This window comes from Eptatretus burgeri, chromosome 22 (assembly GCF_056783735.1).
Source record: "Eptatretus burgeri isolate ZD-2024b chromosome 22, Ebu_testis_v1, whole genome shotgun sequence".
Taxonomy (NCBI): domain Eukaryota; kingdom Metazoa; phylum Chordata; class Myxini; order Myxiniformes; family Myxinidae; genus Eptatretus; species Eptatretus burgeri.
In genome coordinates, this window is record NC_140982.1 from 2,265,095 (window position 1) to 2,290,094 (window position 25,000).

General features: G+C 45.6%; 1 protein-coding gene across 8 annotated transcripts in view; it reads left to right on the forward strand.

Moving 5' to 3' along the window:
- LOC147008081 (uncharacterized) overlaps positions 1-19,732 on the forward strand; it is a 65,656-nt gene extending 45,924 nt beyond the window's left edge. The window contains exons 1-13 of one of the 8 annotated variants that reach the window (XM_085865650.1): positions 819-849; positions 1,045-1,142; positions 9,174-9,297; positions 10,041-10,204; positions 10,294-10,395; positions 10,484-10,573; positions 10,763-10,799; positions 11,164-11,324; positions 11,702-11,792; positions 13,458-13,578; positions 15,922-16,043; positions 16,386-16,511; positions 17,006-19,728. In XM_085865650.1, coding sequence (XP_085721776.1) covers positions 10,133-10,204; positions 10,294-10,395; positions 10,484-10,573; positions 10,763-10,799; positions 11,164-11,324; positions 11,702-11,792; positions 13,458-13,578; positions 15,922-16,043; positions 16,386-16,511; positions 17,006-18,051 — 1,968 coding nt within the window. In that variant the 5' untranslated portion in view covers positions 819-849; positions 1,045-1,142; positions 9,174-9,297; positions 10,041-10,132 and the 3' untranslated portion in view covers positions 18,052-19,728. The other 7 variants (XM_085865646.1, XM_085865645.1, XM_085865647.1 and 4 more) reach the window with 7 other exon arrangements.
- Positions 19,733-25,000: the final 5,268 nt, after the last annotated feature.

Here is a 25,000-nt window from a genome sequence, read left to right on the forward strand (position 1 = left end):
ACACGGACAAACAAACAGACAGGGATGAAAACATAACCTCCTTCCACCCACAGTAAGCATATACTGTGTTAAAAGACAATGTGGGGCAAAGGGCTTTGCATTGTGGTGGAAGGAGTGTGGAGTTAAAGGAAATTCAGGGCTGCTGATAATGAAAAGTTGGTGGGGGCGAATGTCCAAGTGGCTTCACTAGTTACTTTGAAAAAGGCTGTGTTTATATTGTGACGGGGTGCACCGAACTTTGTCAATGTGAAGTTGACTCTGCAAGAACAATATCATATGAGAAGGCTTTGTCCAGGGCCTTTGGGGACGAAAACAGCTTGGCTCTTCTGCGCCAGATGGGCGAGACCGCCGTCATTGACCTTTCGTCACACGACCTTAAATCAGCGAACCGAGTGTCGAAGCTTTAGGAGAGAGCAATGATGTGAAGCAGGACGAGAGACGGCTTCGTGTCGAGGCACACCGCATTCGACAACCGGCATTCAGTAACGAGGGCATCAGGAATGCTGCATGCCAATCAAGACTGGTTCAAACATGTTCACAACCGACTGTTCTCACATTTTTTTTTACCTGCTGAAGTTTAATTTGTACGAACTGGTTACCTGGGATAAGGTGCAGACTCAAAAGTGGTGAGTTAATTCAAAGCTGTATTTAAACCTGTGACATTTGAAAGTGGTAGAGAACATTTTAATATTCTTACCGAACCTTTCATTCACCCTCCACGTTCCCATTGTATTTCTTACCTGTTATAACTTTTTAATTGTTGTCTTTTTCTCCCAAAAACTTGAGATTTTTTTTCCCCTTTTTTTTCCTCCACGTTTAGCTGATGTGAATGGAGATGCACATGTTCAGGTAAGCATCGGGGTCTTCACCAACATTTCACGGTGACACCATTGTGCAGGTCCATTTCCTGAAAAATTTTCTGATTTATCAACAACAATCAAAATGTATTGTATATTTAAATTTTTTTTAAACATTCATTGTTTTGCCTGATCACCTGTGTGGACACTGATTTGTCACCGGTTTTCTCCCGACTCGGTGGACAAGTGTTCAACCCAACCACAGAGCCGGCACGACGCGGCCTCCTCAGAAGAACAAGGCAGTTCTTTGCCGCCCACAACGTGATGACAAACAAACACAAACAGGTAAAAAAAAATTTTTTGGTTTGTTTTTATCTGTGAAATTCTTCTCCGATAATTACTTTTGTCACTGATAATTAATCTGATAATTACTCGATCCTCATGTCACTCAAATGTTCTCTTGAATCGCTGTTCACTTCATCTTCATCTCAATATTCCTGCTTGCTCGACCGCTTCACTCTCCCTCCAAATGAGCTCGTCCACCTTCTTCGTCCCTTTACTTCGCCTCCGCACCTGTAACTGCATCGAAAGCCAGAAAATATGTTATGCGGTGATAGTTTGTTGTGTGGGATGTCTTGCGAGATGGCAGGGAAGATCATCTGCGATGTCAGGAGATGTCGCCCTTCAAAATCAATGGCTGCTCCAAGACATCGGCTTCTGGAGGGAGAAATCGTTCTTTTAAAAAAGATCTGTGGTCGTGAAAGAGCGAGGGAGAGGGGGGAGAAAGGGGATGTCGTGACGGTTGAGCAACGAGACCACAATTTGACAAAACAAGCAAGGGAAAGAACAAACAGACCAACCAGACTTCAGGCTTGTCAGTTACAATGTGGTGGGATCGCCGTGACTTCAATGCTGAAGTGCCCCGAACCGGTTTCTGTGCAGTTCCAGCGAGTGGAGATGCAAAAGGAATTTCTCTTCCTTGAGGACAGCAAATAGACAGATGTACAAGAGCAGGAAATTGAATTATTAAAAATAGTAATGTGGAATTTTATAAACTGCCCTTCAATAATAGTTGAGTTTGAAACATCGGATTTTCATGAAAAAAAAAAATTGATCAAAACCAAAGTTAACTGAACTTCGTAATGCTGTCTCATCTGTGTTTTGGAGATTTTCACTCAATTTCTCAGTCTTTCTGCCTGTCTTGCCGTTTCCTCCTTCGGCCAGGGCTGGGGGTTCATGATGGACCAAAGGTCACGTGGAGAACTTTCGGAAATGATGAGGGAGCAGCTGGAAGGCATAGGACGAGTACGGTCTGAGCGGAGAGGAATGGAGACCTCTTTACTGGACTTCGTGAAAAGAGAGCACGCAGAGAAGATGGAAAATGTGAAACTGCAGAGAGAACTGCTGCAAAATGAGAAGGAGCTTTTGGAGATGAAGCGGGAGCTGGAATTCTTGGAAAGGGAGAAATTTCACAGAAACAAAGAGTGTATAATGGAGGTTGGATAGGATTGAATGATGGTGGATAGATCGTAAGCTGCTGTCGTGCTTTGTTGGGCACAAATGGAAATCTGTTGCTTCAATGCTCACAAGGTGATATTTTTTTCCGGACCAAGTCCAGGCACTTGCAACATGGAGGGATTTATCTCCTGGAGGTCATACCTGAGTATGACCATGCTCTTGGTCTCATCAGAGTTGATTGAAGACTCCGCCAGGTGGATGTCCTCGAGCAAGATTTGATACATCCCATGGTTTTAGATCCTCATCACCCGGTAACCAAGCTACTCCTTCGAGGATACGATGACAAGTTACTTCACTGCGGCCCGGAGTGAATTCTGGTAGAAGTGCGCCGCAAGTACTGGGTGCTCCGTGGTCGGGCCTCCTTCTGTTGACACCAACATCAATCCCATGAGTGCCATAAATGAGGTGCCAACCCAGAGGTGCCAAGAATGGCCGATCTACCACCTACCTGGTTTCATCTACACAAGCCTGTAGATTGCTTTGGTCCCGATACCATAAAGAGCGGAAGAAGAACAGGAACGCTGGGGTATAATCTTCAAGTGCTTCACCACCCGGAGCATACATCTGACCCTCCTGGAGGGCCTCGGTGCCAACACCTTCCCAATGTCAGAGTCCGTCGCTTAATCACTCACAGGGGGGGAAACTCCATGAGATCTTATCAGACAGAGGTACCAACTTCCAAGGGGGAGATGCTGAGACAAACCTTCTCCACGGTCGAACCTGCTCTCGTTCAGCATCTTGCCAAGCAGCAAGTGAGTTTTCGCTTCGACATGTCCAATGCACCACATTTTGGGGGAGCATGGGAGCAAGAGATCAGATATGTGAAGAACAGTCTGTGGGTCATGCTCGGAACCTGTACCGTGACGGAGCCTGTGCTACGAACGGTCCCCATTGAAGGTAGACAGCATCCTGAACTCCAAACCCCAGGGTTATGTGTGATACCACCTCCCAAGTCGACAGAAGTGGCAGAAGGAGAGTAGGGAGCTCACCACTGGATGTCGTGGTGATGATCGTAAATTCTCCGCTGACTCGTGGTCAGTTGGAAAGGTCATGGAGACCTTTGCAGGGTCAGATGGTCGTGCTCGACCTGCCAGCGTTCAAGTTTGCGGTGAGAATGGTGTTTGACCTGATCCGGCTGCCAAAGCTTGAGGACGATGATTGACGGGTGAATGGACTGAAACACTTTCTCATTTCTACAAATTGATTCCAGAGAAATACAAGGAGGTCAGACACAGGTGGAGGCCGCTATACAAGGAGGTCAGACACAGGTGGAGGCCGCTATACAAGGAGGTCAGACACAGGTGGAGGCCGCTATACAAGGAGGTCAGACACAGGTGGAGGCCGCTATACAAGGAGGTCAGACACAGGTGGAGGCCGCTATACAAGGAGGTCAGACACAGGTGGAGGCCTCTATACAAGGAGGTCAGACACAGGTGGAGGCCACTCGGCCCATCATGCCCGCGCGACATCAACTCCACACTAATTTATCAACGCAAGATCCAAAGAAGAAAATGAAAATTTTATTAATTAATTGTTTTTAATGGTATTTTTGTGGGGTTTTGTATGTATTTATTTACTTATTTAAGTTGTTGTATGTTTTTTTCCTCCTCAGGAGAGGGGGCATGGGTTTGATTAAAAACACACACATCAACCACACAACACTCCTTGAGAAGACCCCCACCAACAGTACTCCGTCCACACGCACACAATCCACCATCAATGTTCAAACTGCCTGAAAGTCCTGCGAACATCCTGATACCCCTGAGTTTCTCAGTCTTTCTGCCTATATCTCAGTGGATCATCATCAACATCCCCAGACCCCCATGATGCCATGCAGCTTTTTTTTTTTGTATACCGTGTCGAGGCTCGTATGAGAGCTAACACACAACTCACAGCAAGGGGCATGAGACAAGAGGAGCGGGAGTGGAAGGGACAAAACAGTGGGGAACAGACACATTAGGTGAACTGTGGAAGGGAGAGGGATGGGGATGGGACGGGGAACATGGCGAAGAGAAGATGGACATTTCAGGGACTTTCAGGAAGGAAAGCAGGGGAATTGAAGGAAGTGGGCTTGGGTGGATTATCGGGGGTAGAAAAGATCGAGGATTTGGATGGGGGAAGATAAGAGGTGGTGGTGAACAGCTGTTTTGAAAGCCTGGAGGGAAGAATGGGAAAGAATAGAGTGAGGAAGTTTATTCCAAAGGTGGGAAAAAAAGAGGAATGAAAGAGTGAAGATGAGCAGTGATTCGTGATTTTGGTAGTTTTACCAGAAGGGGGTTGTTGGCGGACCTTGAGCGCCCTGTGGAAATGTGGTGGGGACAAATCGCAGAGAGAGCAGGGGGGGGCAAGGCTGGAGAGGAGTCGGTAGAAGACAGAAAGACCACCCACCAACCTGCGGTGATTGAGTGAGAGGCCCAAAGACTCAGCTTCATTGCGGGAGATGCCGATGATCTTAAATGCCCTGGTTTCGACAGCGTTAAGCCGAGAAAGGTGGGAGGCAGGAGCACCAGCCCAGAGGGGAGAGCAGTACTCCATCAGGCTACGGACAAAAGCTTTGTAAGTGGTCAGGAGCTCAAGAGGGCTGAGGAAGGACTTTGCACGACGGAGGATTCCCAGTCGGCGACTGGCTTTTGAGGCGAGGTTGGAAATGTGACTTTCCCAGGAAAGGTCATGGCAGATAGTGAGACCCAGAAGCTTGAAAGAAAAGACTTCTTCCAGAGGATTGTTGAGAAAGTGGATGGGGGGTTTTGTAAATTGTCCTTTCGAAGAGACATAGTGAGAGTGTGAGATTTGTGTGGATTGAAAGACATGTTCCACGTGTTGGACCAGTTTGTGATTTTATCCAGATCTGCAGTGAGCGAAGAAGCTGCTGCTTGCGGTCTGAGGGATGACAGATGGTACGGCAGAGGGTGGAGTCGTCGGCAAAGAGAAATAGAGGATTTTCCAGAGAGTCCGAGAGATCATTGATGAAAACCAGAAAAAGAACAGGGCCCAGAACGCTACCTTGAGGAACTCCAGCCTGCACAGGAAGAGGGGATGAAAGAACTCCATTTAGGGCCACACGTTGACTGTGACAGGAGAGGAAGTCTGCGAGCCATGAGTGGAGATGGCCTTGAATACCATGGGAAGAGAGTTTGGTGAGTAGGGCAGGGTGCCAGACTGTGTCAAAAGCACGTGATATGTCCAGGGATATGGCTCGGATTTCCTGTCTGGCATTGAGGACCTCCATCCATTGATGAGAGAGCAGAAGCAGCATATCCAGGGTAGAGTAACCTGGTCTGAAACCAAATTGATGATTGGAAATCAAGCCATTGGAGAAGAGGAAGGATTTCATGTCTGAAGCGATGATGGATTCCATAACCTTGCTGATGATTGGGAGAAGGCTGATTGGTCTGTAGTTACAGGGATCCGTTTTTGCACCTTTTTTATGCAGGGCAGTGATGTTAGCAGATTTCCAAGCAGATGGCAGATGACCTTGGGCAAATAAGAGGGTGAATAGAACAGAGAGAGGGTGAGCAAGAGCAGAAGAGCAGGCTTTGAGGACACGTGGGCTGATGCCGTCTGGACCGGTTGCAGAATCTGACTCGAGGTTTGAAAGCAAGCTCTCCACCTTGTCAGGAGAAAAGGATACAGAGTCCAGGGACAGTTGGGTGCGACTGGGTAAGGTGGGTAGAGAAAGTGATGGGTTTTGGACACAAGATTTAGCTGCAAACACCGAGTTTAGACATTCAACAGCTTGTTGATTCCATGTTGGCATAATTTGAGTCTGTGATTCTTGTTTTTTGGTTTCTTTTCTCAAAATTCTGTTTCCTCAAAAAGAGTGAGCCCTTCCGGTTCTCGAGTGAGCACCAGACTTGGACTGCCATCTTGTAGCTCCTTTCAATAAACTTTTGAGCATTACACGATCTCGGTGTCTCGTTTCATCCGAACAGCTTTATCTTCTTGAACCTGTTGTTCTTCGTTGTCCTCCTTATCAGTTCGCCATTCCGCGGATTCCCGAGTCTACTTTTCACGGACATTCTTGAGACCTACTGTGAGATCCTCACTGCAGCACCAAGGAGAGAGACTTCTTGTTACGCCGCGCACGCAAACCGAAAAGCTCGGTTAAGCAATTGGTTCACCTCTGTCTGTCTGTCTGCCTGCGGACACCAGTTTATGATCAGCCTGGTGTTCGCTTAACGGTTAAGGTGGCTGGCTTCAGATCATAGCGTCTTGAGTTCGAGCCATTAAATAACATCAGGTGGGTTGACTCAGCCTGTCATTCTTCCGAGGTCAGCAAAATGAGTACCAGCTTGCTAGAGAAAGGGGGCACTGCTTCAGCTGCACAGCCATTGCTCCAAGCAATGATGCAATCAGCCGCCACAGGCTACATATACGAAAGAATAAAAAGTTTATGATCGAGGAGGTCCCACTGAGAGGCACACGGTGAATACGGGAGTGGAGGAGTCGGTGCTCCCTGAGAGGAGGTGACCTTGGATGCCGTAAGGAGGGGGTGGTCTTACAGCCTCAATTGTCATCTCCGACGGTTGAACAAAATCATCTGAATCTTGATGTCCATCAGATATTAATCTGGGAGTTCATTTAACATTTGGTCGAGCAGAAATGAAGATCCTTAATTAATCTTTAATTGTCAATGATACCTTTACATGAAGAAGATGGAACTGAGCTGATTGTTCTGTTGCTAGGAGACGTGCCATTGTTTCGTAATCTGCTGAAAATTCATTATACATAATATCCTCCACAATGTAATCTTCACAATATTATCAGGACGTTGATTTACTTTCATGGCCAAAAATATTTACACCCTTGCACTTTTTTCAAATAATGTTCCATTTCTTCCAGAAAATTGCTGAAATTAAGAAATACTTTTCTTTGGTTTGAAGAGGAACAAAACAAAAAAAGCTGAATTTTTTTCACTAAGTCTGAGCTTATTCCACACAGAAATCCTAAAATGGCCCGGACAATATTATTGGCATCTTTTAGAAGTTGTGAGAAATAATTAGACTTCAAGCAGGTGATTCTCCTTTCCTTTGAAATTGAACTCACCTGTGGTGGGCTGCAGGTGACTGCACTACAAAAATCACTCATTCAGCCAGTTTGAATGGAGAAAAGGAGTCATTCTGCTGTTCTGTGTCACTGTGTGTCCTGCAATGAGCATGGAGAAAATAAATAAAACCAGATAATTGTCTGAGGAGGTCAGACGCAAGATTGTCGTCAAAGATGGACAATCTCAAGGCTACAAGTCCATCTCCAGATACCTTGATGTTTCTGTGTCCACCGTACAGAAAGTTTAATGCCCATGGCACTGTCCTCAACCTCCCTGGACGTGGCCACAAGAGAAAACTTGATAGAAGATTGCAGCCCCACTAGACCCCACTGCTGAGAGAGAGAGAGAGAGAGAGAGAGAGAGAGAGAGAGAGAGAGAGAGAGAGAGAGAGAGAGAGAGAGAGAGAGAGAGAGAGAGAGAGAGAGAGAGAGAGAGAGAGAGAGAGAGAGAGAGGTGAGGAAGCCTGATTGGAGTTTGCCAAAACACACCTGAACAAGCCAAAATCTTTCTGGGAGAATGTCCTGTGGACAGGTGAGACCGAATTAGTGCCTTTTGGTAAAGCACATCATCTCTATGTTTACAGAGAAAAAAAACGAACCCTTCAAAAAAAAGAACACCCTCCCTGCAGTCAAACATGGAGGAGGTTCAGTGATGTTTTGGGGTTGCTGTGCTGCCTCTGGCACTGGGTACCTTGAGTGTGTGCATGGCATCATGAAATCAGATTACTAAGGAGGCATTGGAGAGGGTGGGGGAGGGAAGGGGGGGGGGTTGCAGGTGTGTTGATCTTCATCTCTTGCTCCGCTTGACGAGCGGCTTGTAAAGCGGTCGATACGGAATGACCGGCTTGGAAAGCAATAGCAAGCTGCTTGCTTGCACCGAACACATCACCACCTGCTCTTTAAATCCGTTGTAATCGTCTAAATAACATTTCATTTCATGTTTTCTGAACATTTATATCTTCTTACGTCACGAATCTTTACTTCTTAATTATTAATATTGTGACCTCAACCTCGGGACACAGAAGTAAAAAGGTGGAATAACAACTTAGCTGACGTATAATGTTGCTATACAGCACAAGATGCTTCTTAACAACTATGACGTCAGCGCCGTCACCTTTTTTTTTAGTGTCGATGCGAAAATCGACTGCGATTTGGAAAAGATATTTGTACCACAAAGGTTTAGTCACAATTTTAATAACGTGACGGGAAAAGGACGACGGTGTCGAACGGACATCGTGAAGAGTGAACCGATGAAGAAAGGGTTCGACAATTTAATAATTAATTCCTTCGTCACGATCAGCGCTGAAGATTTGTCTTGGGGGAGGGGGGGATGTCGTGGCCGCCGCCATCTTGGAAATTTAAATATAAATTGCGGGTGCAAATATAAATATATATAAATAAATATAAATATGTATAAATTAATATGAATAAATATATAAATAAATATAAAAATATATAAATAAATATAAATATACATGAATAAATATCATTAAATATATAAATATATATGTCAATAAATATAAATATGTATCAATATATAAATAAATATAAATATATAAAAATAAATATATAAATTCTTCATTAAAATCTCATTTTGTTGAAGAAGTTTGTTCCTTGGTTCATGATTCAGATTGATTCACCTGTTTTCCCAGGAGACTCACCTGTGCTTGTTCACACGTGACTGTGTTGTTGTGGCTCCTCGGCCACAACAACACAAGTGGTTGTTTTTGTGTGTTTTTCATATTTTTGTTGTTGTGGTTCTTGTCAGGGACTGTGGGACCGTGTTTATAAACGTGCGGTTGGTTGTGTTAGTTTGTTGAAGGAAGCAGGGAGAGGCCTCGTTGTTGCAGGAAGTGTGAGGAAACGGCCTCCGCTTGAGGATGGTGATGACGAGGTCGAAGGAAACGGAGGGATCGTTCACAACAAGGAGCGGAACGTGAGAAACTTGGAGATAACAGTTGGTTACGGTTGTGGAGTGAGGTTGCTGAGGATATTGGAAGTGGTGATGGAACGATTCAGTGGGTGCAGGGAGTGGTGATGGTGCAACAGGAGCAGGCAGTGGTGGTACATGGGTGCAGGGAGTGGTTGTGCAGTGTGTGCAGGAAGTGGTGCAGCATGTGCAAGCAGTGGTGGTGCAGCAGGTGCAAGCAGTGGTGATGAAGCGTGTGCAGGAAGAGGTGCAGCAGGTGCAAGCAGTGGTTGTGCAGCAGGTGCAGGGAGTGGTGGTGCAGCAGGTGTAGGGAGTGGTTGTGATGATTAAACAGGTGTTGACCGGCCCGCTCCCATTGCGGGGACAACACCGATACCTCCTGCGACCCGCGCGTTCGCCTTCGCAAAGCATCTCGAATAATCCATTAACGGGGGTCGAAAAGATCGTTGTGGTTTTGGATGGGGGAGTTGGTGGTGAACAGCTGTTTGTGAGAGTGGGATTGAAGAGAGTGTGGGAGTTTGTTCCAAAGGCGGGAAAAAAGAGCGAAGGACGAAAGAGTGAAGGACGAAAGCTTTGCATGTGGTCAGGAGCTCAGGTGTGCCAAGGAAGGACTTTGCACGACGGGTGATGCTCAGTCGGCGACTGGCTTTGGAGGCCAGGTTGGACGTGTCACGTGGCTTTCCCAGGAAAGTTCATGAATATCATGTGACCTTCATGTTCATGAATATCATGTGACCTGTTTCCTCCAGTGCCCTCGGTGCTGCTGGCTGCTTAACCTGAGCTTCAACAGGAGTTGCTGTTGCTTCAGAGACTTCAGCAACACCTCCAGACACACATACTCATGGAAAAGTACCAACAATGGCAAGAAGAGCTGGCCCATTGGGAACAAGTCCAGACGCAGCAACATGTCCAGGTACGGTACTTACCTGTTTTGTATCTTGGGGCTCAGGGACTTTTATAGTTTCATCCATTGCTACACCTGAGGAGTTTGTGTCGCTTCAGAGACATCAACGTCTCCAGACACACATGCTCATGGCAGAGTACCAACAACAGCAAGAACAGCTGGCCCACCTTCACCAAATCCAGACGCAGCAACAAGTCCAGGTACTTGCACACCTGTTTTGTATCTTGGTGCTCAGGCAATTTTATCGTTTCATCCATTGCTAAACCTGAGGAGTTTGTGTCGCTTCAGAGACATCAACTCCTCCAGACACACATGCTCATTGAAGAGTACCAACAACAGCAAGCACAGCACCATGTCCATAATCAGCAACATGTCCAGGTACTTGCACACCTGTTTTGTATCTTGGTGCTCAGGTACCCTTATAGTATTATCCATATTTTATTGACATTTCCACCATGTTTTCCTCAAGTTTGTTGTGCTTGCACATCTAAGTTTATATAATTTGATTGTTTCTCTTCGTTTGTTTTTCCATGAAATTCCATGAAATGAAATTCGGCCTCACGGAAGACAACGGAGACGGGGTGGACAAGGCAACACATTGATGGTTGGTTAGTGGTGGAACAAGCAGTGGAATGAAAAAAACAGAAAATGAAGTTGGGGGAAATCCCACAACAAACTTGAAAATGATTTTTTTTCCCCCCAAAACCAAGTTCTGCTCTCAGCAACGGATCACTTATATATTCTTGTGCTCGATTGCATATTTCGGTTTATCACGTTGAAGACTGTCATCGGCAAGCCGGAATGTTGTTGTTGAATTTAATGATTGCACTTGGTATGGAAGCAGCAGGATACCTTGGTCTCGAGGTACCATAATGTTGGGTCGTGATCGTCCGATGGAATTTCCAGATTTTGCTGATCCTATGATCTGGCTTCAGGTTCGTGAATATCATGCGACCTGTTTCCTCCAGTGCCCATGGTGGTGCCGACTGCGAAACTTGAGGTTCAAAAGCAGTTTCTGTTGCTTCAGAAACAGCAACAACTTCAGACGCACATGCTCTTGGCAGAGTACAAACAACAGCAAGAGGAGCTGGCCCGCTGGCACCACTTCCAGTCGCAGCAACACGTCAAGGTACGTGCACACCTGTTTTTGTGTCTTGATGCCCAGGCACTTTTAGAGTTTCATCCATATTTTCTTCCTGGATGATTTCGTTTTCAACATTTCCACCATGTTTTCCTAAAGTTTGTTCTGCTTCCATATCTCAGTAAATAAAATTTGATTGTTTCACTTCGGACTCCTCTGTCATGAGCCCACCGCCCTCTGCTCTATGTTTCCTTTCTTCAGCTTTTTGTGTGATTGACCGCGCAAACGATGGCTTCCTGGTCCATGAGCTCTCACTTGATGGGTCATTTGGCCGCGGGTGGAGTCGTTGCCGTTCGGCGGGGCCGCCCGTGCAGATGTGGGGAAGAGATTTGATGAAACATCATCTGTGGGGTTTTTTTTCGCAGCAAATGCAGCAGCAGCGAGAAGAGGAACTGATCCGATGGATCGTGGAGCCGAGACTGCAGGAAATCGGGGACAAGCTAAAGTATCAAGAAAGTAAGATTTTCGTGTTTTAATGCACTTTTTACATTGAATAACGAATTCTTATGTGAATACAACAAGTAAAGAAGACATTAAATGTCATAGCCCCCGTTTTTTTTCGTAATTTTGCTGTGTGGGGTTAAAGGAGCTGGCCTATGTTTATGTTCAACCAAAATGGCCGCCAGTCTACCGGTCGGCCATCTTTGATCAGATCACAAAATGAAGCGATGGGCGCGTGTTCTCCGTCGTGCACCGCGCTTGTACCGAGGTTGAACAAAATGGGACAACGCGTGTCTGAGAAATAGTCGGGGACACGTGTTGTACGTACAGTACAAGGAAATCGGACGAAGTCGGAGGCCATTCCGCCCATAATGTCTGCGCGACATCCACACCCCTCTTATCGATGATTCTTTTTATGAATATTTTTAAAGTTTTTGTCGTTTTCGTTTGTTTTTTTTAACTCCTTATTAGGGGAGGGGTTCGTTGAAGGAAACACAACGTCAACCACGCAACACTCCTTGACGAGACCCTCAGCAACAGCACTCCGTACACACGCACACAATCACCCACGAATGCTCAAACTATCTAAAAGTCCTCCCAACATCTCTACCCCCCTCTAGCTCCATTACTTCCAGGTACCTATCTAATTCTAATTCAAACTTGTCAACTTTTTCTGCTGCCACCACCTTTCCACGCAGAACATTTCATGCATTAACTACTCTCTGAGTGAAAGTCCCCTGTCTTACTACCTTCCTAACTATCCTCCTCTTTTCTCTCAAGCTATGGCCCCTGGTTCTACCACCGTCTCCTCTGTTTAATAATTAATCTTCACTTATTTTATCTCTACCCTTCATTATCTTAAACATCTCGATCATATCTCCTCGTAACCGCCTCCTTTCTGGTGTACAAAGCCCTGTCTCCTTCAGCCGCTCCTCATAGCTGAGTCGAGCTAGCCCGGAATCAATCTTGTAGTCCTTCGCTGAACCCTCTCTACGTCATCTATGTCCTTCCTGAGTCGTGGTGACCAAAACTGCACTCAACATTCTAGATGTGGCCCTCACTAAACTCCTGGACAATGTTAACACCTCCTCTTTTTCATTTATTATAATTGATCCCTCTCCAAATACAACCGACAACCATATTTGCTCTACCGATAGCTGCCTGGCACCGTGCTACCTGCTTACCTCCCGTATCTATTACTACCCCCAGATCCTTCTCCTGTGTGACACGCTCCAAAATTACCCCTTACATCCTGTAATCGATATTTTCATTGTTCTTCCCCATCCCCAACACCTTACACTTGCTCAGGTTAAATTACATCTGCCAAATCTTTTCCCCAATCTATACAAGTATCAATACTTTCCTGTATCTGATCACCACCTCCTCTGCTATCCACCTTCCCTCCAAGCTTTGTGTCATCTGCACATTTGGAAAGCTTACTCTTCACCGCACGATCCAAATCATTGATGTAAATCATGACGAGTAATGGTCCGAGTACTGATCCTGAAGTTGATTGCAGCTGTAACTGTGTTGGTTTTGTGAAATGCTTTTGTTCTTTTGGGTTTATTTGATTCTTCATTGTGGAACGTGTGTGTGTGTGTGTGTGTGTGTGTGTGTGTGTGTGTGTGTGTGTGTGTGTGTGTGTGTGTGTGTGTGTGTGTGTGTGTGTGTGTGAACCAGGTGTATTGGCTCGTCTCAAAGTAAAGAGACAACTGAAGGGGTTTTTGTTGAACAAGAATCAGTTCTGCAGTTCTGGAGACTCGAGCCACGGACCTCCACACCACCCAAGGCACGATCAGACGTGAGAGCAGAGTCATCGCTCGTCGTAGCGACTCGACGAACTTACATCAAATCGGGGAGGGGGTGGGGAAGGGTCTAAGTCTAATAAACAATCTAATTGCAAAGAAAAATAATTAATCCAACGGTTGTTTCACACCTGTGATCTTTCAGCCATTTTCAAAATATTGTTTGAAACTTGGAAAGAATTTTTTTTTTTTTTCATAAAGGAGGTTCGTTCATCCAAATGACCTTTTGCCTTTAATTTGTCCGCATCTTCCAACTTCTTGAATGTTCATCAATGTCTCTTGAAACAGGTGTTGTGACAAGCAAGTTGCCCAGGTGACGCGGCATTCTCAATGGGGAAGGGATGAAGGCGGAAAAATTGCAAACGGCGTCTTCCGCCATCGAGCCAGCTACCTGGCAGCAGCAACAAGTCCCATTTATTGCCACGTCTGATGCAATTTAAATGCTCGAATGGCGGAGAGGTGCTCCATTTGAAATTTGATGCCTTGTCATGAAAATTTGCGTTTGGTGTCAAAGCCGGTGACCAATTTCAAATTAGTCATCGGATTACTCGTTTAACCTGGCGGCGAATTACCCTCTGCTGGATTGTCCATCCGAGTTGAATGAAATGCGTTCATGAGTGTCATTATCTGCAGCTGCTGTTTAATCGTTTGCAGGTGAACGTGAGATCATGGGCCCCCTGATGTTGAGGTGTACCGTTGGCATATTCTGACCAAGAAGACCCAAAAGCCTCCAAACCCGTCTGCGTCAAAAATTCAATCGTCTCAAGGACTCAGATGTTCGGGGCCTTGGTGCACAGAAAGTAAAACTCAATGGAAGTTTGGACAAATGCCTGAAGGGAAGGTGTTAAAAAAGAGAGACAACCACAAGATGAATCGTGTCCCACTACAGGATGTCCACACCGTGTACGACCGGAGTCCGGAATGCAGACGTCGTCCGGTGAGGCCCAAGTGAGGTGAGGGGACATGTCTTGTTTTCAGTTCCAAAAATGTCGGAGTACTTGAACTCACCCTGCACTCCTCCCAACGTTTTCCATTTGCTCCATCTCACATCCTTCCTGTCACGTCCTCTATTCCTACCTCGACTCAAACCCTTTCCCATTTCTCCAACCTTCCTATAACCTCAACCTTCCCCTTTCAAATCCTTTCATCGACAATTCAGTCTAGTAAAAAAATGCACTCTCAAACAGCAACAGATAAATTGGTGAACAACCCGTCATTCCTTGGGGAAAAATGGAAGATTTCCCAAGCGGATCGGTTGTGGTCACGCGCAACATTCGGTCTTGTTTGTTTGGGTGGCAATTGGCAAAAGGTAGAAATTTTGAACCGATCTTCACGAAACTTCACCCAATGGTGGAGTTGGTCATCGGCAAGAAGCCATCCGATTTTGAGGTCAAAAGGTCAATAACTCTGTCGAATTTCTAAAAATCATCAATTTCAATCCGATTGACTTTAAATTTGAAGAATTATTGCACGCCAGGTCCCTGAATTCAACCACCAATTATTTTTTGAGGTCAACGTTGAACAAACGCCTGGTGTTGGCTTCATGGTTCGGGTGGTGGACTTGGGATCTTAGTGGAATCCTGAGTTCAAATCCCACTCGGATGTTGAATTAATACCAGGTGGGGTTGACTCTGCCTGTCATCCTTCCGAGGTCGGCTAAATGAGTGCCGGCTTGCTGGTATCCTGTGTCGGAGTGGTGACCCGTCCAGGATTGTGCCCAATAGCCAAGGAGACTGCTTCGGCAGCAACAACGCTCTGCACAGAGTATGGTCCTGATGGAGGGATGGATGGATTGGCCAAATGTCAACAACTTCGATTCGATTTCTAAAATCTTCAATTTTCATCTCGTCAACTTGAAATTTGAAGACTCGTTGCACATTTTGGTCATTGAATTCAACCACCAATTAATTGTTCTTCAGGTCAAATTCGTTTTTCGGGATTTCACAAAGTATCGTGCGACGCGCACGACATCTTGTTTTGTCCTTTTCATTTGATCCTTGACCAACTGCCATGTTACAATGGAGTCTGCATCTTGGCTCTCACAAACCATCCAAACTGAAGTATCGAGAGAGGAATTTTGTCCCGTCGAGTCATCGTCAAGAGATTCGCGCCTTCAGAAGTTCCAGGTGAGAGTTGATCCACAATGTATGCTGGCAAGGAAAGTCCTCGGTAATGATTCTTCCCCTTTGGTCGAAGCCCTCTTGAGACTTGAGAATCTGAAGGAATGTGCTGAAGGTACGGAGAGGTTGAACATACGTGGTGATGACAACTGCTGTAAAATTTTTGAAGGACCTGCTGTTGTTTGCTCTTCCATTTGTATGGTGTGTTGCTTCCTGCAGGACTGCTGTACGTGGTTCTTCAGACCAGAGTCTCCCACCTCCTCGTCCAAACAAGCCGTCCACTCCTTCCCAAGGCGGTGGTCCCAATGACGGTGCAGGAGATCTTCCTGTCCATCAAACAGGTGAAGGTTTTAAAAAAAAATTCATTTTATCCAGCACTTTGAGTCGTTTGTTTGAGGCGGGAGGAGAACGCGCGCCGCTAATTTGATCGGCCGTTGCTGCCATTTCATGCACCTCAAAATCAGTCTGCTTTTTTTTCATCATCTGTTGCAGTTAATCTTTAAAACTCCTGCAATTTTTGTTTTATTCTTTTTTCTGCAACAAGTTTGCAGAAAGTTGTTTGGATGAATATTTTATTCAGATGGAATGCCAGCCTGCGAAGGCCACATTGCCCAAACCGTGAGCGCGGCTACTCCGGACAAAGCTGTCGGCTCTGATGGAACGCTCTGCTTTGCTGTGTGCAGCTTCCAAGTGCAACTCCAAGTATCACCTTCAGTTTAGTAAGAAGGTGGGTGAGCGGAAGGACAGTCCCGTGGAGAGAAGGAAGGACGGCTCGGTGGTTGGAAAGAAGAGGCCACTACCTCCGCCAGGCAAGGATCGCATCAACATTGGAACTTACTGTTTTTACAGGTGAACGTAACTACATTATTGGATGCACACACACACACACACACACACACACACACACACACACACACACACACACACACACACACACACACACACACACACAAATTCATTGGTCGGTACATTCTGCTGATTCCGTCCCAGGTTGACCTCGTCCTCAGTGTCATGATTCTACCAGGTGAGGTGTCAGGATTCTAATTTAAATTGTAATTAGATAGACACCTGGAGGTATTGGAGATCGAGGGTTGCAGGAATATTGTCAGGACTTTGAGGTAGCTTGAGCATTGATGGATGATTGTGTCCATGAGTATGGAGTGTTGTTGGTGGGAGTCTCGTCAAGGAGTGTTGTGTGGTTGTTTTTTTTTTTTTTTCCCAAGAACCGTCTTTGCCCATGTCCCCTCCCCTGGAATCCCTCATGTCCTCAATCAACACTTATTTTAATTGGTCGGTCCTTCAGGACACGTGATGGAGCCAGAATGCAGTCCAAGATCAACCGACGTCCGCAAGCGGTTCAGCGAACAGAAATGCCATCCAAATGAACAGACGTGCCAGCCCAATGAACTTGAAATGAAGGAGCGTGAGGAAGCCTTGAAGTTGTTTGCAGTATCTGGGGTGAGGACAATCACTCTTCTCCCAGGTGTATCGCAGCCAATCGAACCCTCACACACGCAACCTGCACGGCAATCAGAAAAGGAACATCCGCTCTCCAAATCGAGAGGGTCCGGCGAACAGGAACGCCCGGCAGTGGAAATGTCACGTCAACAATCAAAACACAGAAACAAGAAAAGCAAACAAAAAAAGAAGGAAAACGAACGGATACTCCAGATAATGGAGCTGGAACGGCAGATGACCGAACAGAGTAAGCTGCACGTCCAACAGAAGACCTCTCAGCAAGCCTTACACCTGCACAGAGCGATCGAGGTCAATGCCAACACTCCTCCACCTGGTGCATCCCAGGCAAACAAACTGTCACATACAAGACCTGCGCTGAACTTCGAGCAATCCAAACTCCGAGATGAACGTTCATGTTACAAACCGACTCAGTTCTACAAACTGCAAATACACCCGGCAATGGATCAGTCATGCAAAAAATCTGAATGGGATGTCCAGGAAAGCCAACAAAGAAAGGAGCAAAATGAAGACGTGTATCAGGAATCCCGAGCCGATTGGGAACGCCCGTCATGTGGAGACAACCAACGTCCACACGAAGATACACGCCACGGGATGGAACGGAGAGGCCAGCTCACCGAAATGATCTTCTTGCAGAGAATTGAAGAAAAACCTCCAGAATCCCAAACCCGAGCCGAAGCGCAACATCGGCGCCGTGAGAGCAATCACAGCGTACTCCGACAGGTACACCGGGAAACTGAACATCCATGTCAGCAATTGGAGCGGAGACAAGGAGAACCCTCACTGGATACGACGCGTAATGAGACTACAGGAAGGTCGTCATCAATGGAGGAGGCACCTCTGAATCAGGACGCGGTGTCTCATTGGGTGTAGTCAACAAATGGTCGCTCCCTCTCAACCGGGCAACAGAACATCACCCTCTCCGAGCTGACCACCGAACTCATCATCGTCCACAAAACTACCACCAACAACCCATTCAAGCTGACTTGTTCGGTTGTTGCCTTGTTCAGGACTTGCTCCTCAATTTCCCCCCCGATTAGTGTTGAGTTAACCAGTAAACTGTGATCTACTTGTCCTCGTTTTACCGAGTTATTGTCACCAATCGGTTTTCATTGTTATTGCGACACATTCTTGTGTTCTCAAGACCTCGAAGAACTCGAGATGAAATGTTGCTTTGTTTGTTGCTCGGTGTTTTTGTCCAAAAATGTAAAGATTTCACATCTGAACTTGGAAGAAAAAAAGACAATCAACACAATATGGTGTGTGATGTTGGGAGTCAGGTGAATGTTGAGGAATTCATGGTGGACCGGAAATGAGGAGGTGGAGCATCAGCGACGCGTGAGAGGAGTGGAGAGCGAGGGGAGCGACTCGCCGTTAAAGGTGGAGGAAAGTGGCGAGGATGGCTCACCTTGCTCTTCCACCACCGGCTGCATTCCTACAAAGTCCAGGTGAGCCTTCGATACGTCTTGGACAGGTGTGCTTGAGAACTTCATGCTGGCAGCAAATGACGAGGCACTTTCGGACGTGAGTAAGCGAGCATTGCTCATAGTCATGCACCGCCTCGGAGCAGAAGGGCAGCGCTTATTCTATACGCCCCCAGTCGCTGAGGACACGCACTCTGCTCCTCTTGCCGCATTAACAGCCTTTTTCAGAGAAAAGCCTTTTGTTGTTGTTGTTACTGGTTTACGTGAGATTGCGAGTTCAGAGAGAGATCTCTCTCCGATGAAATGATACGAGATGAGCTCGTGGAATAAAACAAAGCCGAACAGCTCGCGGCACACATGAACGTTTGCTTTTGGAACCCGAATAAAAAACATGGAGGGATGAAAACTAAAAAAACAACAACAACCAAACAAGGGAGGAATGAACATCACATTATGACGTCACAATCCTCTTGATGGATTACCGTCACGACATCTTTTGACATTTCACTTTGATTGTGGGGATTCTGATTGAACGACGTCAAAAGGATATTATGACGGTAATCCATTGTTATTCTTCTTCTTCGTCCATCACAAATCAACAACAAAAGTATAATGTCAAAAGATGTCGTGACGGTAATCCGTAAGAGCATTGTGACGTCATAATGTGCTGTCATTCCTACCTTGTTTGTTTTTTTTTTTTGAGATTTAATCCCTCTGTTTTTACATATTTTTTTTGAAAAATTTTTTTTTTCTAGTTTCTGTCGGTTATCTTTTTTCGGGGGAATATATCAAATCGTTGATAAAGAAAATAAAATACAGGTGAACAGATCAGAGCGTCTCACCCACTGAGTTGTGTAGATGTAACGAGAGCGAAGCTGCGGCATGCGCAGGGGGACCAAGCAGCCGCCATGTTGGAATACCCTTCCGTCGCCGGAACACGAGAGGCACAAGAAGAGCTGAGGGTGACGAGCGCCGGACTTCATCGGGTTCCGGTGACACATTGATGAACATTTGTTTCCACTTGACAAAACTGAGAGTCTGATTCCAGGAAGTCAGAAGTGTCAAGTTGAGTTGGTTTCAGCAAGAGAATAATTGAATTTCAGATCCTCAATAAAATGGGATGAAAGTGGTTTGCGGAGGATAAGGGATGGTTTGTTGTTTAAATAACAATGTTCCTCACATTGCCCCTTACAAAGGGCGGAGGAGCTCCTTGTGAGCCATCGGCCATCCCTATCCTTTACTATTTTCTACATTGTATAATAAGAGTGAAAACATCAAAACTATGAAATAACATACAGAATGATATAGTAACTAAAAAAAGTGTTAAAAAGCAATCCTGGACTAAAACTAGGAAATCCTCCTCTGCTCTTCCCTTTCCCTGTTCCTGGACCCAATCTATCCCTGGCAAGTTAAAATCCCCCAGAATTCCAATACTCTTCCCTTTCCACGTGTTCTTTTGAATTCTTCATGTTCTCCTCCTTCCTGCTCCTATTCTCTCCTTCCTATCACACCGATACACCTTGGAGCCTTCTAATCCTGTCCTCCAGTTACTCTCCTCCTTAAACCACGTCTCACTCACTGCAACTACATCGTACTCCTCGTTATCTACTTTAGCTTCAAGCTCTTCCATCTTATTATATAAACTTCTGGCCTTGGTATAGAATGTATTTAACTTTTCCTTTCCTGAAATCCTATTTTCCTGCCTGGTCTTACTCATCCCAATTACTTCATCCGTTCCTTCCTTTATAGCTTCCCCACCCTCTGCTGACCTAAAAAATCCCTGAATTCCTTCCTCAATTCCCACTGCAAACCTTGCTGCCCCCTTTCTATTTAACACACGGACATCATTCCGGAAACATTCCCTTGGTCCCCTTAATGATTCCCACTGCTTGTTCAATGTAAACTTTCCTCCCCACACCAATCTTCCAGCCATAGGTTAACGTCTATTGCTCTGCTCACAATTTCTATATTGTTTCCTAATCTTGGGAGGATCCCAGAAAACATGACCTCACAACCCTTTGCTTTCAGCCTCTGACCCAATATCCTGTATATATTTTACAAAACCTCTGAGTAAACTTTCCCTCCATCATTCACACCGAGGTGAACCACAACCAACTTCTTCCTGCCGTGACCCGATACAATATCGTTTACCCTTCCTTCAACGTCCCTAACTCCCGCTCCTTCACAACTACACAGAATCCTGTGTCTACAATCCTTCCTGCAGGATGAAGAATCTCCATATTTAATAATCTCATCACCCACAAAAACTCTCTCCCATACCTCACGTCTAACAGTTTATATTTCGGTACTGACACCACTACCTACACTCAGTGCACAACCACCATTGCCTGCACCCGCTGCACCTCCATCTCTGCCTGCCCTCGCTGCACCGTCACCACTTCCAATATCCTCAGCAACCTCACTCCACAACCACAACCAACTATTATCTTCAAATTTCTCACATTCTGCTACTTGACTGCAAATTATCTCTCCGTTCCTTAAACCTCGTAATAACCATCCTCAAGTGGACGATTTCCTCAAACTTCCTGCAACACGAAGAACCCTCCGCTTTCCCTCCTGTTCACTTGGCCCACATTGAGCATCGATCACATTTTGGGAACTCCTCTCCCTTTCTCCTTCGATCTCTATTTATCCCCTTTATTTATCCCCATACTCCCAAGGCTACTTTCCGCGACCGTTCTTCTGCACGAGGAGACAAGATGGAGAGACAAAAAAAAATGGGTGAGAAAGACCAATGGTTTGACATGTTGTCCAACACTCAACCGCACAAGGTGCAAAACAACAAATCCTGAAATGTAAAGGGAAGAAAAAAAAAGAGAAGAACCAGAGAGATCCTTAAAAAGGAGAAGCAACAAACCTCAAGGGCCGAGGCCTTGGCCCGAGGGGATAGTCGTCGAGCAACAATTTCAAAGTTTCAATCTTCGACGCAAATGATGAATTAACAGCTTAATTATCAAAACAAGGATGGGATTGAAACACAAGCCTTTCGGCCTGGCCTGTGCACTCCGTGGAGTTTGACTCCCATTTGTTTGAGAGGAACCTTGAGCAGATGCTCGATTTGCATCACCCAACTTGTCAAAAGTCTGACAAGGTCGCGGACTTGCCTCTGAAATGTCTGTTCTGAGTTTGATTGCTGCCCCGACTATAAACGATCCAACTGGTGTTTGACAGGGAGGGTGTCGCATCACCGGTGCGCCATCCCTCGGATGGGCGTTAGGCTGGGTGTACCGTCTGCTGGCATAAGTTGGTGGATCCCAATGTGTCCTTTGGTAATGGATAGGTGAGTTATCACCGCCACCATAAACGAACTCTAAATTCTTATCCCAACTTGGCCAGCAGGAGCAGCAGCAACCGACATGTCATCGAGGAAGCTCATGGGAGAGCAAGGTTGAATTGACAGAGGGTTACCGGGGAAACAATTGGGCACAAACAGGAAAAGCAGAGCAAGAATAGGAGGAAACACTGAAGCCAACAAGTTAGAGGATTTGGGTTTGGAGGGGTTAATCAGGGTAATAAAGATAATGGGTCAGGATGGAGGATGACATGAGGTGGTGCCTGCTTGAAGTCCTTGAGGGAAGAGTGAGAAAGGACTGCAGTCTGGGAGATTATTCCAGAGACGGGAGAAAGGAAGAGCAAAATAATTGAGCTGTGCAGTCAGCCTGGATTTTGGAAGTTTATCCAGGGTTGGATTAGTGGAGGAACACGAGCATCCTGGTGATGTTGACAGAGGGTCAGAGGACTCAGAGAACAGAGGGAGCAATGTTGGAGAATCGCCGGTGGAAAACAAAGAGACGACGGACCTACCTGAGATGTGAGAGACCAACAGACCTTGTGCCCTCGACCTCGTCACGGGAATTCCAATAACTTTCAGAGCTTTATATTGCACAGAATCCAGGGGATATGATGCTGGGGTGCCAGCCCATGGCGGAGAGCATAACTCCACTGATGTATGGACAAATGCTTTGTGGACTGTGAGTACCTCGGATTTTTCAAGGAAAGACATGGATCGACGGAGAATACCGAGTCTGTGGCTGGCTTTGGAGGCCAACTTTGATATGCAGTTGGCCTGGGAAAGGTCATGGCTGATGGTGAAGCAAAGAAGTTCAAGAGACTGATTTTCAACATTACTGATTGAGAGCTCGGATGACAATATTTTTTATGCATAATCTTGAGGTCATTCCCCACCTAAAGTCTTGAAACCATTTTGCTCTATCTCGAACACCTTTCCCGTGGCGCCCCCTTCAAGTTTGTTCTAACGCTGATTTCATCAAACTATGGATAATCCGAGGAGTGCGAAATGCCATATAGCCGATATGACGTTATATTGTTCCTGGAATGTTCCAGAGGAAGTTTTGCACCAAAGGTCATAATCCTTGACCTTTGACCTTTAAAGTTCACAAAGGCCAAATTTTCAAAGTTGTGGGAATCGAACCGGGTTTTCGACCTTCTTCGACGAACTAACTCCAATAAGCTATAGCACGTATCCTGTTTCCTTATTTTAATGTCCACAACATTGTTTTGTGACCTTTAAAGGTTATGCAAAGGTCAAATTTTGAAAGTTGTTGAACGAAACCGGGTTTTCGACATTTTGCAGCTCATAACCCGTCACTCGTACCACATCATGTTGATCATCTTTATAACTTGGTCAAAAATTATCACATTGTCTCATCCTTGACTTCTGAAACAATCGACATCGTCAAATACCGCTCGTGAACCATCGTCGTCTTCAGACTTGTTAAATTTAGAATTATTCCCACTCAGAGTTCAACATCATCATAATTATCATCACAAGATAGTTTAACCCTCGCCGAGGGAGAGGGTATTGTGTTTGGGTCCGTTTGTTTGTCTGTCTCTCTGTCTGTCTTTGTCTGTTTGTCCGCATAGAACTTTCGTGCCTTTCTCTGCAACCGCTTGTCGGATTGAGACGAAATTTTCACCTTTGGTGCGACTACTCATGTAGAATGTATTAATCATAATTATGACGTCATAGGTCACGTGATGTGGCAGCCATGTTGGAAAAACGGGAAAACGTTTGATCTCTGTATCTCTGAAACCGCACCAAGGAAAAAAATTGAAACTTGACACACGGCAAGTAAACCTCCATGGGGAATAAGTGTGATTTTTTTTTAATGATGTCATGGGTGCCTTCGTTCTGACGTCATAATTGCAGATGTGGAACACCACATCTGATCAGTATGAAAATTTTTGAGGGTCATCTTAGGCTATAATGGAATTCAGAAAAAAAAAAATTGATGACGTCTTCGGTCACATGATTCGGCAGCCGTATTGTTTAAACAAAAAAAAGCCTTTTAAAATCTTCCTCTGAAGCGGCTGAACAGATCGAGGCAAAAACTTTACTCGTTTGACCGCCGATCCATGAGGAACAAAAGGTTCACTCATATGATGTCATAGGTCACATGGTTTAGCAGCCATATTTCATTTACCCGAAAGCCGACAAAAAGTACAAGAGAAGGAAGTGGTTAACCGTTTTGAGGAGTGTGGGTCCATTGAGGAATAACAGGATAATTGTTGGATGATGAGTGTGACACGGCATTCTTTAATATTGTTATGGATGGGGTCGAGGGGTAAAATGGGGCGTAAGTTAGAATACCCCGGCAGCACAACAGGGTCTATGACATCACAATGGGGCCCACCACGTGTAACAAGTGTCTCATATTTTTTTCCCTTTGACTTGGTCCTCCTGCTTCCATTACACGTGTTATCTTGTTGAATATCACCACCTCGTGGATGACGATGACATTACAACACAGTGGACACGTATCTTGGCAGTCACCTCGGACCGGAGGATGCCGGGACGTGTAACATGGCTTCCTTGAATGAACACTGGGTCCGTGTCCTTCATTATAATCCTCTCTGTTCTGCGAAGACTGAACAGGGAATTTTTCACACCTGATGGGATTTCACTTGTGATTCTCAAATTAATAACCTCTTCCCCTTCTTCTTCTTTCCCACTCAGTCCTTACACTCTTCCATTACTTGCTCATCATTCCTCCCATTCAAGGCAATCAACCATTCTCTACCCTCCCCCACTATTTATTCCGTTCTCTTCTTCCACATCCCGATCTTAAAGAGGACACATTAAGAGAGTCCGAATCTTGTGGAAATAAAAATAGGACCGCACGTTAAACAGCGAATGTTTAACAGAGAAACAGCGAATGTTAAACGTTGTGCGGTGTATAAACACGAGTGTGTTTGATTTCTATCTTGTGAATGTTAAACGTGTGGGACAGTGTTTATCTCGCTGTCTATCTGTACAGAGTCCCACATCGTGAGGACAGAATAATCGTAAATATGAGATACAGACTCGGCACATTCCAAAACACCGTTCTTGGTAACCGGAAGTGATGTAATAACGA